At 44.7% G+C, this 15,753-nt stretch overlaps 1 protein-coding gene across 1 annotated transcript in view; it reads right to left on the reverse strand.

Moving 5' to 3' along the window:
* LOC120060239 (dnaJ homolog subfamily C member 17-like) overlaps nt 1-15,753 on the reverse strand; it is a 53,526-nt gene that overhangs the window by 19,496 nt on the left and 18,277 nt on the right. Inside the window, exons 3-10 of the mRNA XM_039009402.1 lie at nt 11,531-11,589; nt 11,271-11,358; nt 11,103-11,179; nt 9,816-9,942; nt 6,482-6,531; nt 3,415-3,492; nt 1,216-1,296; nt 399-536 (exon numbers count right to left, since the gene is read on the reverse strand). Coding sequence (XP_038865330.1) covers nt 399-536; nt 1,216-1,296; nt 3,415-3,492; nt 6,482-6,531; nt 9,816-9,942; nt 11,103-11,179; nt 11,271-11,358; nt 11,531-11,589 — 698 coding nt within the window. The remainder of the gene's footprint in view (nt 1-398; nt 537-1,215; nt 1,297-3,414; nt 3,493-6,481; nt 6,532-9,815; nt 9,943-11,102; nt 11,180-11,270; nt 11,359-11,530; nt 11,590-15,753) is intronic.

The following is a 15,753-nucleotide window of genomic DNA, read 5'->3' on the forward strand; positions in this document are numbered from 1 at the left end:
CTCATGGAGTGAGGCATTCCATTGGTCTCCCGGGTGGGTCAGGCCTTAATGAGAGGCGGGACAGGCCAGAGGATCGGGCCAGCGCCGGGCCAACACACTGCTTCTCCAAGCCAAACAAACCTAAGACCATTTAACCAAACACATTTTTCTGGGCCAGACAAGGAGAGTGCATGGGCAATATTTTCTCGCTGATACAAAAATAAAACCGCAGAAGTTTACATACCTCTCTTTGCGGGATGGTGTTTAGGAAATGTTATTTGGATTGGAAGCCAACAACGTGGAGATATTTGGCAACATAGGGCTTACATTATCGTTGATGGGAGTGAAGGAGAATTAGGACTAAGCACATTGGGGAGAGGTTGCCTTGCTTGTGGTGGCGGTTGCCCCTGGTTACATACCTGTTTAGGTGGGAAGTACTGTCCAGATGTTTGCTGAACCTGCGACACCACTGGGGTGATGACTTCAGGTCGTCCCTCAAGCCAAGAGATCTTCAGTGGGTTTGCTGTAAGGCCACTCTCGTTCTTATATGCCAATTCCTGGAGAAAAACAACGGAGTAACGTCAGACCCTAGTGTGACATGATCTGCTGACAGGCCATTCTTTCCCCCAGCACCACTAATGGAGCTACATCAACCTCTACTCCTCTCAGCTCTATAGAGTTAGTTGTGTCTTCCACCCCAGCCATTGTGTGGGGTTTTGCCTTGTGCATTTGAAACACACATGTGGGGTGAACTTTAGATACCCCAACCCTCCCAAGCAGCGTAGGGACCCCGAGATCTCCAGACAGCGAGAAGGCGACTGCAGGCCCAGAGTCTGGCTCCCCAGGGGACAGCAGAAATGTTCTGTTGAGGGGAACCACACATCGCACCAGAGCCCACAACAAAACAACATGTGACAGCAAAGGGGCAGAGGACTCAGGTGGTCTGAACAATGAGGCGGCTCAGCCCTTCTATCCTCCTGGTTCCCATCAGAACACTCTGTTCTGTCAACTCCTCTGTTCTGTTACAGACACACACTACAAGATGATGAGAATGTCATCATGTGTGTGGAAAACTAGGGGCCTTGGGCTGGGAAGTTGTTGAGACGCATAATGCTCAGTGCAAACCAAATGGTAAAAAAATGGCCAATCAGTAAAAGCTGGTGGGTATTGATTGATTTCAGTGACTTTTCAATAGGAAATGAGATGTGTGTATAATTTATGAACCAGAATACTTACAGCTGCTTTTACGGTTTCAAATTCTACCACAGCACTTCCTCTCTTCTTCCTTGATATGAGAACATTTAAAACGTTGCCATACTGAAAGAGCCACAGAAACAGAGACAGTTAGTACCCAATGTATTCTCAAAGTAGAACACAGAACCAGAAAAATGGGCATCATTAAATCAGCAAGAAAAACCCAACAGATGACCAGACAGGACTCTAAAGCTTAAATTCCACAGTGTATCACATCAGTTTATGGACCACCACCTCCAATGACAATGTTAGAGTATACACTTGTAATGGCTGAGTTTTCAAGTTACACAATAACAACTATACGTAGGACATCCTGTGATTTGGTCCCTTGAGAGATAGTGGGAGGGACCCATACTGTTAGAGAGAATGAGAAACATATCATCCCTAAATGTGATTTTAAAAATGACATTAACTTTTTTTAATGATTAATTTCCAGAAAAATATCAACCTCAACATTTCTAACAGAAATGTCTGGGACACGTCAACATAAACGACTTTTAGCATGTTCCAAGTATCAAGACAGTATCCTGGACTTCTTCAGTAAGTCTACTCTATGTGTGGTGAGAAAACTCTATAAAACATGTTTTGGTATAAACTGAAATTAGCCAAGGCCCTTGTCCAGCTGCCTGCCAGTACGTCAGATGCAGGGGAGTACAGGGGAGGAACAGTCCAGCCTGGGTCAACCACTGACCTCTGACACACACACGGAGAGACAGACAGAGACAGAGAGAGGAGCTGGAGAGTGGAGACAGGACTTGGACTAGGTCTCTGACAGCAGTAAAAGCTGATCTCTCTCAGCTGCACTTATAATTACAGAGGCTCTTGGCTGATTGAGGTTGATGGAGGCTGGGCTCCTCTGGGTAAAGGCCTGCAGAAGAGACAGGGCCCACGACTGATACAGTATGTCACCTGAAATACAGGGCCTCTCTCATTAAGCCCACTTCTAGAGAGCAGTCTCAGCAAGGAGGCCTCTGAGAATCCCATTACCAGGAATCTGCTTCTCTGGGAAAAGGACAGGCCAGGAATGCTAATGGACGTGGACACTCTACAGCGTGCCAACAGTGACAAACGGGAGTCTCTGTAGACCCCTATTTCATAAATCCAAATATTTTAATATGTATTTTTTCTCCCCTCCAGAGCAGACGTAAGGTTGTGTGAGTCCAAAACACACACACAGTCCCCTTTCCCACACATGGGCGGCTACTCCTACTCAAGCATTACCTGCCACTCATCGGAGAAGCTCGCCATTGCAAATAGCGTTAAGTTGTTTTTTTAAATGTCACTCTTTACTTTAGCAAAAACAACAACACTCCTTTTCCCACAATCCTCTGACCCAGCCTCCCACGCCTGACTGTACATTGAGTGCGTGCGGAGGAGAAATTCAAAGTTTGACATTTTTTTCCTTCCGTTTGACGTCAGTGACACTTGGACTTGACCTATCCTCATTCCTGCACTACCTACGCCCCACCAAAACTCCCATTAGCTGGTTGCAGTTCGAGGTGGTACACGGTTGCATGAGAAGAGCACATTTCCTAGCGACTCCCCTGGCACTGCTAAAACCGCCCAGTAGCAGGGACACTAACAATGGCGTGCACCACTTTAAGAGGGCACTGCATTGCCCTAAGCCCTTTCACTGCTACAAAACTTAATGGGGCTTGTATAAAGGGAAAAATAAAACATATAAAACACTGATGTCATGCAGAGCTCAAAAGTGAGCTGGACACCAGGCAGTTCTCATCACAGGCGAGTTGGAGACAGATACAGGTCTGTGATGCAGCAGGGGACAAGCCCTCACAGACAGATACAGGTCTGTGATGCAGCAGGGGACAAGCCCTCACAGACAGATACAGGTCTGTGATGCAGCAGGGGACAAGCCATCACAGACAGATACAGGTATGTGATGCAGCAGAAGACAAGCCATCACAGACAGTCTTACACGACATAGCTTGAGAGCTATATTCTACAAGTATGATTACATAACCAGTGTCTCTTCTGCAACATTACACATTCAAATAAGAACATTTGATAGGACACACACAGTAGGAGTCTTAGCTCCTTCCAAGAGATGCAGGTGTGAGAAACTGTTGCTCTCAGAAATAACTGTGTGCCAACTTAATGGCGATGGCCTTTTGAATCATAGCCGTATGGTGATACTTGGTGATTCACGTTCAAGGCACCCACCTTTGATAGAAGGCTAAAAATAAAGTCTTGAGAGTAGCCGCCGTTGGTGTCATCCTCTTTTTTACACTTCCACTTCAACTGAAAAGAGAGAAGAAAAAAAGTTAGGAAAGAAAAACCGAGAGAGACAGATAACCCACCTTTGGTTATGATCCTACTTACATGGGGTTTGTACTAATGTTTTCCAAAGCTGCCAGTCTTGGGTTATGGATCCTACTTACATGGGGTCTGTACTAATGTTCCCCACAGCTGCCAGTTTTGGGTTATGAATCCTATTTACATGGGGTCTGTACTAATGTTCCCCAAAGCTGCCAGTCTTGGGTTATGGATCCTACTTACATGGGGTCTTTACTAATGTTTTCCAAAGCTGCCAGTCTTGAGTTATGGATCCTACTTACATGGAGTCTGTACTAATGTTTTCCAAAGCTGCCAGTCTTGGGTTATGGATCCTACTTCCATGGAGTCTGTACTAATGTTCCCCACAGCTGCCAGTTTTGGGTTATGAATCCTATTTACATGGGGTCTTTACTAATGTTTTCCAAAGCTGCCAGTCTTGGGTTATGGATCCTACTTACATGGAGTCTGTACTAATGTTCCCCACAGCTGCCAGTTTTGGGTTATGGATCCTATTTACATGGGGTCTGTACTAATGTTTTCCAAAGCTGCCAGTCTTGGGTTATGGATCCTACTTACATGGAGTCTGTACTAATGTTCCCCACAGCTGCCAGTTTTGGGTTATGGATAGGCGGTATCTAGATTTTCATACTGTTATATCGTTTCTGTACCATACCGGGGTATACGGTATTACCGGAAGTGCACACAAGGGGCGCAATTTTTTTTAAACAAAATTGTTTTGGGGCAACAGGGATCTTGATCCAAGAGGGGATTGAATATCTCTGCTGTAACCAATAAGCTTGCTCTTTACATCTAGCCACTTAGCTAGCACGTACGCAAACCAAATGCATAGCTGGAGCCCTGAACTGGATATATACGGTATATATCCGGGGCTCACGATATATCTTAGATTTCTTACAGTTATACTTCATTTATAGTCAGTGGTGTAGCACACACTCCTGCAGCCCCCAGGAGAAATGTTTTTTACATTTATGTTCTGATGACAAGCGTAGATTAAGCAGGACTGAGCCCGTGCCAGGCCGAGGAGCAGAGCAGAGCTCCAGGGGGACATTGTTCAGCTCTTGGATCATACCCACCACCACCACCTGGGAGACCTGCAGTCAATTTACAGTCAGCTTTACGTGCTTAGGGGAGGGCTAAAATTAAGACAGGTCAGACTGGGATCTGGACCGAAGACACCAGACTGACTCACCTGCTGCTAGACATATATGTGTGGCACGCAGCTAATGGGAGGGTCACTCAATCACACAGAAATATGTGAGAGTTATTCTGAGCAAACTCCTGGTTAGCTTTGGTCATTACTAGCCAATACCATGTAATAAAGCCATGATCTCTAATGTTGGCTGACAGCTGAAAGTTAACTCTACAGCATTTAAATTGTAAATGGTTCTTCTTCCAAGCGTCTAGCTCTCTGAGTAAGATGTTACATAACAGGTTAATTCCATTCTCAGCAGTGTCAAAACCGTATCTCGCTAACTAATGGAGCAGAATTATAAATGGCAAGCAGCGAGTGACCGGACCAGGTCCAGAGCAGAACTCTGTTCACTGTCAGGGAGAGCCTTTCTGGGAATCCCCCCCGCCCCCCCCCCCCACCTACACACCTTTTTTTAACAATTATTTCCAAAATGTGCTTTCTCCTTCCAAGGCCAATCTCCTCTACCCAACGATAACCTTGTACCACATTAATCTTCTAACAAGGCAGAGCAGATCTTGGGTGATACCCAAATGTTCAGGCTGCTCCAGCAAGTTGCTACGGTGTACGTTACTGGCATTCTAAACCACTTTTAAGAGATTGGAGTTCCCTGGCAGTACCCAACTGCTCTGGTACATTTAATACCCACGCTTGCAAGCCGCAAATAACTAAAGATGTAAGAACAAAAACAAATACCCTCACACAAAAAACAACAATGCATAATCAGAGATCATATTTCACTCTCCCCACACTGGGGAGGACAAGAATGGTGTATGGTCAACTTCCAAATAGCACTGTTGAAATCTACTCTTTGAGGACCGTTAGAAACGTAAGAGTCAATGTCCCCCAGTAGTTTTGGACTTTATTCTACCCCAAAATAAAATACAAAAATATTAGTGAAAATTATTACATTTTCTAAATATGAAGCAATTTTTTTTTTCTCTCAGATTGAAAGATAAAGGACTGATAACATCGGCAGAATTGAGCCTATTGTATTAGAATACTGAGGGAAAGAAAAACGCTCTAGGGCCAGGAACAATACCGCTTGAATGTTGTAGCTTAAAAAAGACACAGATGTCATTCATTTACATCTATCAATATTGTTCTATAACAAAATTACTAACTGAAGTCTGACTTTGATATTGACATTATTGCGCGTTACCAGCTAACAGATACAACTGCCCCTCAGAGTAATGTATGGAATAATATTCACATGCACAGTACGTGAATACAATTTGTTTAATACCGTAGCCAGACTCAACACTCAGCCCTGACGTTTGTTTTCCTAACTGAACACACAAACTTCTTTGGGGGATACACTGCTCTTGATGGGTATCAGAGGTTTTAACAATATTAAATACAGAAACACATTAGCTAACATCCCCAGTTTCCTTTAATAGATGGGAATTGAATAGTTTCCAGAGGAAATATAATAACCCTCTTTTTACATAGTTACAGCACTCCTGACGATGGCCTACAGTACAGGAGAGGAACAGGGCGGAGGAGGAGGAGTGTATGTACTCTCCATTAGATCTCAAATGTTTTGGTTTCCATCATAAACCACTTACAAATTAAATACCTTAAGAGATTCGAGCCACTCACTTCAGAGATTCCTCAGGAGGAAACCAGTATGAAGACTCTTCTCGCTCTCCTCCCCCCACTCTTGTTCCTTCGCCAAGAATCTCAACCCTAAATACTGACCCCTCTTCCAATCCCCTGACTAAAAGCAATATTAGAACTTACTTTTAATTTGGGGGTCACATTGCTCTTGGAATGGCTTCCAACTGCTGCGTCTGGAAGACAGCAAAGGAAAGGGAGAGAGAGAAAGACAAAGAAAAAATGATTCATTCAAGCAGACGAAAAATCTCAAAAGACGAATGAGACGTGCAGTTGGTCGAGGACGGGGAGGGCTCTGTCACAGTGGTCAAGACATTGTTGTCTCTCCGTTGGGAAACGGACAGGATCGGTTGTCTCGCATCACCGCAGGTCATACATGATCAGTCTTGGGTTGTTCATCTCTCCACAGTACTGTACTCGCCCCGACCCCAAGCCTGCAGACCTGCCGGGTGCCTCCAGAGCTGTAACAGGGCGTTGTTCCAGGAAGGCCTCGCCGCAGAGGCCTGGAGAGGCCCAATAGCGTGTGAGCAGAGAAGATCTCAGTGACAACGTGCTGAACTTGCCTGACTTAATGTGCAGCAGCAATGGGGGGCCAGGCCAAGACCCCATCTCCCACAACGCTGACTCCCATCACCCTTTATTAGACCATCCATGGTTTCTCATGGCTCCAGCCCAGAACAAGCATCTTTTTCCCCCAAATGAAAAGAGAGAATATGATATTAAGATGTAAAAGGATACCTTGTGGACCAGATGATGAAGCGCTATATGCGTCAGTCAGATCTGTATTATGCAGCCAGGTTATTTCTTTGCTAATGAACAAAAATAGGCCTTTCCTACAAATAGTCCAAACAGTTGTGTTCCTAAGCAACATAACATATTAAAAGTCAAAGAACATGCCATTGTTGTTCTGTCCAGACGAGCTGTGTACTGTGTACTATCCGGCCAACTGGCCGCTCACTGCCCTGTTGACTGGCCTAGTTCAGTAGACAGACTTAGCAGTGGGTCTGATTGACAGCACCATGTGCAACAGCATATAATTAGAGGTAGTAGATAGGGCGGTGATAGTCATGGAATTGAACAGTAATTGGCCAGCCAAATGACCTTGGTCTCTGTAATAGCCGTTCAAGGGGTTAATGGCAGGTAGCTTAGTGGTGAGAGAGTTGGACTAGTAACCAAAAGGTTTCTAGATCGAATCCCCGAGCTGACAAGGTAAAAATATATATCGTTCTGCACTTGAACACGGCAGTTTCCCCACTGTTCCTAGGCCATCATTGCAAATAAGAATTTGTTCTTAAACTGACTTGCCTAGTTAAATAATTGTATATATACATTTTTTTTTTTTTACCCCGTTCAAATAGCAAAAACATTTGGAAAAAAGTTGCTTGAAAGGCATGAGCTCTGCTTAGTTTTTTGCGCAGGCTGTACACACTCCAATAGTCTCTCATTCAATTTGACAAACACTTGATCATACCTCGAATTTCACGGCGGCATCCCCTTTGTGGCCATAATGCACCCTAAAAAAATCCATGCCTTTTGCGGCCCAGGGTGCTGCATTTTGCCCTTTTCCCTGAGTGTGCTGCACAATCAGAAACGTCTCTCACTCACATGGCTCTCTGTCATGTAGTCTGTGAGAAAGACCCGATCACAAGTGAAAACCGACACATGGGGACACAACTGTGCACGTCCTTATCCAATTCTGAGGTGCATATTGAAGATATTGGAAGAACTGTCCACATTTACTTTTTGTCAGTCAACAAGATGAGTAGGCCTAAAGAACACCAAAAGCACTAACCTATGTCAATCTACTATCCCCCATAGTACAAACGTTGAACTATTCTATTTTGTGCAAGAAATAAATATTCCAAACATAGTCTGGGACAGTTGTGGGATGTGATAGATCCCAAATTAATACAACCACTAGCATCAACAAAAACGTTTTTATGCAATGTGGTTGATGAAACAGATCAGAACATTTAGCATAAAATGTTGATAAACTATTCGGCTATTTCATCACAATATAAGCGCAGTAGGCTATAAGCGGGAATGTTCCATTAGCGGAACACACCATTATCAAAAGTGACCACAAATGCAATTATGCATGTAATGCTTTTATTATAAAAGGAACATTTATGGTGAAAATGATCTTCCCCAAACTTGAAACTCACACGCTGCTTATATATATATATATATGCCAGTTAGGCTCTACACCCTTTGTAAAGCAGATTCATTTGCTTAAGTTATTTGGCCACTTTAGTTGTGATACAAACCTTATTAAAAAATATAGGCCTATGTGCTAGGCTCCATGAGATGTGTGACTACTATTCGGGGAGAGAAAAGGGGAAAAAAGGCTTTGTTTCTTATGCTGGGCATCATTCACAAGTGATAATATATCATTCACAAGTAATAGGCTATTATTGTCACCCATCAGACTATTCTTGATTTAATCTAGTCTTTACATATACTAAACAATATATATATGTGTGACATTTGTTTTGATTTAGAATTTACCATTATCATGCACCTGTATCGAAACAGGGGCAGCGGGGAAAAAATATGTCATCTATGCACTTATATAGTGAATGGAGGAAGCTTTTCCCCATGGTTTATTTTCATGCCAGCCAGGTAGGCTATACTCATGTTGTTAATATAAGCAACGTGCTTAATATTAGGAAAGTTGAGAAATATATATAGTAGGTCTAGCCTATAGAAAGCTGATGAGATCCTTGTTTATTTATTAGCAGCCATCACGCTGTTTTCTCCCACAATTACATATCCTATAGAAATGTTGTGCAACATGAGCTCATGGGCTCTCATGAAGTGTTTGATTAGATTTCATATTACATTTGGGTTGATGTCAGAGTGATTAGAGGGACAATAGAGTGCTGAGTACCAAGCAGTTAGCAAGTTTGGTAGGCTACCAATGACCATCAGCAGCATCAGAGCTTGGAGAAGCCTAATTACCGTGACTAAACAGTCATGTGGAATTTGACTGCCTTCATGACTTGTGACCTCCGGTGTGGCGGTATTACGGTCACCGAAACAGCCCTAGTCACGGAATGCCTTTTTTGGTGGGTGGCCCTTGCCAGGGTGAGAGGTTCCAAGCCCATTCTATTAATCATTTGCTACAACACCTTGCTTGTTTCAGCAAGGAGCAACAAAGTTTCATCATGTTGATAAGAGTCCATGTTATTCCAGAAACGGACTCAACGGCACGAATGCTCGGACGTCCTGTCTTCAGTAAGCTATTCATTCCAAAAATATAGATTTTATCATTTTTTCCCCGGTTATGATGGTTATTTTATTTTCATGACAGTCTTCATCCATAACCATCGGTTACACGGTTATATGGTAAGTGTGCCAGCCATAGAAGTAGAATGAACATTGTAATCCAGACTCTGTGGGTAACAAGGTAGTAAAATGTACTGCGATGTTGAGTGACTGGTGTGGTTGAGTAGTGTACCTGTAGCTGTGTAGTCTGCTGTGCCTGTGTGGTGGAGCTGTGCTTCTCTCTCCCTCTGGATCTGTTCTTTGATCAGCCTCTGTTCCTCCCGCAGCTGCCTGGAGCCCTCCTCTCGCAGACGGGCAATCTGACAGGACAATTACCTCATGGTTAACAACAAGGAACATCCTTCTCTCAAGGATAGGTTCTGGGCCAATATTCACAAAGTGTCTCAGAGTAGGCGTAGTGATCTAGGATCAGTTTTGTCCTTTAAAATCAGTGCTTTTACTATGCCTATTAAGGATCGTGGTCTTTTACTTGGTTGGACATTAATCCACGACCATATGAACTGCAGTAACACCAGCCAATGTGCAGTGCCACTAGCTCATTACTATACTGAGAATAGAATACTGCCACCCACTGGTGATCACTCCCAGTCAGCCAGTCACAACACATGGTCCATAATTGCATGCATTTAACAGGTTGAGTGCAAGTCATCATGACTCAAATGAAAAGCATCCCAAACCTTTTATTTATCATTGACTTCACGAGCAAAGTGTATCAATAATGATATGGCAATGAATTTAGAACCAAAAAAAGTTGATCATATTACTAAAGTGCTAGCCTCTACACTGGCTTCCTGTTAAGGCAAGGGCTGATTTCAAGGTTTTACTGCTAACCTACAAAGCATTACATGGGCTTGCTCCTACCTATCTTTCCGATTTGGTCCTGCCGTACATACCTACACGTACGCTACGGTCAGAAGACGCAGGCCTCCTAATTGTCCCTAGAATTTCTAAGCAAACAGCTGGAGGCAGGGCTTTCTCCTATCGAGCTCCATTGTTATGGAATGGTCTGCCTACCCATGTGAGAGACGCAGACTCGGGCTCAACCTTCAAGTCTTTATTGAAGACTCATCTATTCAGTAGGTCCTATGATTGAGTGTAGTCTCTCTCTCTCTCTCTCTCTCTCTCTCCCTCTCTCTCTCTCTCTACTCTCTACTCTCTACTCTCTACTCTCTCTCTACTCTCTCTCTACTCTCTCTCTACTCTCTCTCTACTCTCTCTCTACTCTCTCTCTACTCTCTCTCTACTCTACTCTAGGGCTGACTGTGTGTGATGCAGCGTTCCAGAGTTAGGGTTCTACTTTATCCATTCTCCAGGATGCCTGGAATGGTTTTATCCACCTCACTGCTCTAGGCCCATGTGTGTGGTTGAGTTATTGACATTGAAAGTGAACCGTGCCTGTATGATCTGTTCTAGGGTCAGAATAGGAAACTAGGATGCTGTGAAGTTGCGTCTTTCTTACCTCCTCCTCTAGTGTTCTGGTGTTTTGGAACTGCTCTGCACTATGTGCCTCCGCCTGGCGTTCCCTGGCCTCCAAGTCTGTGGAAATCGTACACACACAGTAACACACACACACAGTTAGCATCATCCTGATAGCCAGTCTTGTGTTTTTAGGGGAAGGGTTGATCACCTAGCTTGATCTTCTTCCTCTTAGCATCTAGCTTGTTGTTTCTCTGCTCTGCTTGTTTCTTGGCAGCGCAGATCTTATCGTAAGCAGCCTGACAGAGGAGAGGAGGACAGTTTGATGTGATAAACAGTTGGAGAGAAGAGAGAAAGAGGGTCTGGTGGTGGTATGGAGAGTGTGTGTGTGTGTGTGTGTGTGTGTGTGTATGTGTGTGTGTGTGTGTGTGTGTGTGTGTGTCAGACAGACAGAAAGGACAGAAGTCTTACCCTGGCAGCAGCATCAGTCAGCACCTCTAGGGCCTGGGACAGCTGGTGGAAGAGATCAGCTGGGGAGGAAACACCAAGGACACTGTCATAAATCACTTTCGAAAAGCCACCTTTTTATACGTGATTGTTTTGCTTTCTATGTTCATTTATACATACTGCACTGTACTTACAGATAACTACCAAAATAAAGGAAACACTTGAGTAAATGAGTAAAAGCACGTGCTTCCACACAGGTGTGGTTTCTGAATGAATTAAGTAATTAACATCCCATCATGCTTAGGGTAATGTATAAAAATGGCTAGTTACCCATTACTGGATAGAAAAAGAGAGCTCATTGACTTTGAAAGAGGCGTCTCAAAGGAGCATAGTGGGATTAAAGTGTGTGCTTGTGTGTGTGATGGGAGATTCTGAAGCAGCGCCTGAGACAGCATTTTCCATCACCAAAACACCAAATTATGGAATTTCTCGTGGAAAAAATGGTGTCGCATCCCTCCAATAGAGTTCCAGACACTTGTAGAATCTACGCCAAGGCACAATGAATGTGGTCTGGCAGCTTGTGGCGGCACAACACCCTATATAAACAATTTGTTGGTGTTTCCTTTATTTTGTCAGTTACCAGTACATAGAAACATATACAAATCTCAAATTCCTGCTCAGTGAGGACGTAATGGTAAGATGTGAGCGAGGGGACCATAGTGTATGTGTAGAATGTTAGCTTTAAAAACAACAACCAAATGGAACAAAGGCTAACAATACAATCTTAGTGAGCTGCTAACACGCAGGGGGAGGTCAGGAGGGAAGAGACTTGGTGGAGTGTGGAGGAAAGGACGGAAACGAGGCAGGGTTAAGAAACAAGCCGGCGTGTGCTCTGTGTGGTGTCTCTGTGCCAACGCGGGACCCGGGCTGAGATAAACGGAGACATTTCCTGCATTAAAAGGTGCCTGGAGTCTCACGAAATCGGGTTCCTCTAATGATCCACCCGCACTTTTCCCACAAACCCACCCGGGCCTCTCAATCCATCTCCCATTAGGGAGCCCTAAGGGGACACAGGGCCAATCAAGAGTACCACGCAAACCTCCGGTGCTCGCCTCTATCCAACCTTCCAGCCCCAGACCCAGAACCGCAAACCCCCAGCCCATAACCGGCCCCATTACCGCACTCTACTGCTCCAGCTTAATCATTCACTTATGGGAGTTTTTTTCTTCTTCTATCTAACGGGCATATACTTTTACTCCCTGTGAGGAAACCAGCATAAACAGCAGGCTCTAGAGAGCTGCAAGTGGACGGGTCAACTTACCTACGCACATGGAATAGAGCTAGCTGAATCATTGGCTTGTGCAGCTCAGACTGTCACAGCACAGAGGGTGCATATAGGGGTGGGGATGGAAGATGACCCCCACCTCAACTCAACACCCCCCCATCCCACTTCGGGCTATAGTCTCAGGGCTCTTACCCTCTCATGTGAGTGGATAAATCACTGCATGTGATGTGGAAGTGCATATTCCTCACCATCTACTTCTCATTACAGAGCGATTTTATGCCACTCAGTCCCCTATTACCCCATTGTTTCCCGTTTCTTACTTAAATCAGGAAGAGTTAAAAGGAATCCAGCAACCGCACAAACCTCACTTGAAAACATGCCTCACAAATGGGCCTTTTTCCACCTGTCGCAGAATTATATAGAAATTTCCAAAACTGATTGTTGACATGTTTGTTGGTGACAGGCCGCGATGGGCCAGGGGGGCTGACAGGGGAAACGGTGGTCATTAGGGCCGGGACGATACCAGTATTGCGATACTTCTTCCATGGCATAAATGAAAAAGTTTTTGGTCCTTTAAAAACCTGCTGTATTTAAAATAGTGTACTATAGCTTGGAAAATAAATGTGACTTTGGATGACAACATAATGATGTTTGTTTCCAACATTAGGGCTGTTTTTCTAAAGAAGTTAAATCCGAAGTGTTTTGTTTCCTTGTCACAAAACTAACGAGTATCGTGATATTGGATATCGTCCCAAACATACTGGTCACACTGTCTGGCTGGGACTGGCCCAGGGGGCTGGAGGGCTTGTGGGAAGGCTCTGCTCTGCTTAGCCAGTCTGTAGAGGCCTGTGGCCGGCCTGTCTGGCAGCATGGCACAGAGGGGAGCAGACTGTAGAGGGGTTTTTTATTTTACCTTTAACTAGGCAAGTAAGTTAAGAACAAATTCTTATTTTCAATGACAGCCTAGGAACAGTGGGTTAACTGCCTTGTTCAGGGGCAGAACGACAGAATTTTACCTTGTCAGCTCGGGGATTCGGTCTTGCAACCTTTCAGTTACAAGTCCAACGCTCTAACCTCTAGACTACCTGCCGCCCCAGGTAGTCTAGTCAAGGGATAAGGCGTCCGCATGCTTCCCAAATGAAACAGTTCGGAACAGTTTGTGCATAAAGTGCCTTCGGAAAGTATTCAGACCCTTGACTAACATTTTGTTAGACATATTCTAAAATGGATACATTTAAAAATCCTCAGCAGTCTACACACAATATCCCATACTGACAAAGCATAAACAGGTTTTTAGAAAACACAAATAACTTATTTACATAAGTATTCAGACCCTTTGCTATGAGACACGAAATTGAGCTCAGATGCATCCTGTTTCCATTGATCATCTTTGAGATGTTTCTACAACTTGGAATCCAACTGTGGTAAATTCAATTGATTGGACATAATTTAGAAAAGGCACACGCCTGCCTATATAAGGTCCCACATTTGACAGTGCATGTCAGAGCAAAAACCAAGCCATGAGGTCGAAGGAATTGTCCGTAGAGCTCAGAGACAGGATCGTGTCGAGGCACAGATCTGGGGAAGGGTACCAAAAAATGTCTGCAGCATTGAAGGTCCCCAAGAACACAGTGGCCTCCATCATTCTTAAAATGGAAGAAGCTTGGAACCACCAACCACCCGGCCAAACTGAGCAATCGGGGGAGAAGGGCCTTGGTCAGGGAGGTGACCAAGTACCCGAGCTCCAGAGTTCCTCTGTGGAGATGGGGGAACCTTCCAGAAGGACAACCATCTCTGCAGCACTCCACCAATCAGGCCTTTATGTTAGAGTGGCCAGATGGAAGCTACTCCTCAGTAGAAGGCACATGACTGCCCGCTTGGGGTTTACCAAAAGTCACCTAAAGACACTCAGACCATGAGAAACAAGATTCTCTGGTCTGATGAAACCAAGATTTAACTATTGGCCTGAATGCCAAGCGTCACGTCTGGAGGAAATTTGACACCATCCCTATGGTAAAGATTGGTGGTGGCAGCATCATGTTTTGGGGACATTTTTCAGCAGCAGGGACTGGGAGACTAGTCAGGATCAAGGGAAAGATGAACGGAGCAAAGTACAGAGAGATCCTTGATGAAAACCTGCTCCAGAGTGCTCAGGACCTCAGACTGGGGCGAAGGTTCACCTTCCAACAGGACAACGACCCTAAGCACACAGCCAAGACAAAGCAGGAGTGGCTTCGGGACAAGTCTCTGCATGTCCTTGAGTCCGGACTTGAACCCGATCGAACATCTCTGGAAAGACCAGAAAATAGCTGTGGAGCAAAGAATGGGTGAAACTCCCCAAATACAGATTGTAGTGTAATACCCAAGAAGACTCAAGGCTGTAATTGCTGCCAAAGGTGCTTCAAAGTACTGAGTAAAGGGTCTGAATAATTATGTAAATGTGATATTTCAGTTTTTCTTTTTTATATTATGGGATATTGTGTGTAGATTGATGAGGGGAAAACACAATTTAATCAATTTTAGAATAAGCTGTAACCTAACAAAATGTGGAAAAAGTCGAGGTCTGAATACTTTCTGAAGGCACTGTATATTATGACAACATTTTGTGGTTTTTGCTCGTTTTGGACTTCGACAAAGGGTTTTTCAGCCGTTCGGGCACACTACATTTTTTATTGTGCTACCCCAAAGTCGGTAGCCAAAGTCTAAGCCCCCTTGTCGGCGATTGGTCAAAAGGTAGGGATTCGCCTCCCGGGTGGCGCAGTGGTCTAGGGCACTGCATCGCAGTGCTAGCTGCGCCACCAGAGTCTCTGGGTTCGCGCCCAGGCTCTGTCGCAGCCGGCCGCGACCGGGAGGTCCGTGGGGCGACGCACAATTGGCCTAGCGTCGTCCGGGTTAGGGAGGGTTTGGCCGGTAGGGATATCCTTGTCTCATCGCGCTCCAGCGACTCCTGTGGCGAGCCGGG

This window comes from Salvelinus namaycush, chromosome 15 (assembly GCF_016432855.1).
Source record: "Salvelinus namaycush isolate Seneca chromosome 15, SaNama_1.0, whole genome shotgun sequence".
Lineage (NCBI taxonomy): Eukaryota > Metazoa > Chordata > Actinopteri > Salmoniformes > Salmonidae > Salvelinus > Salvelinus namaycush.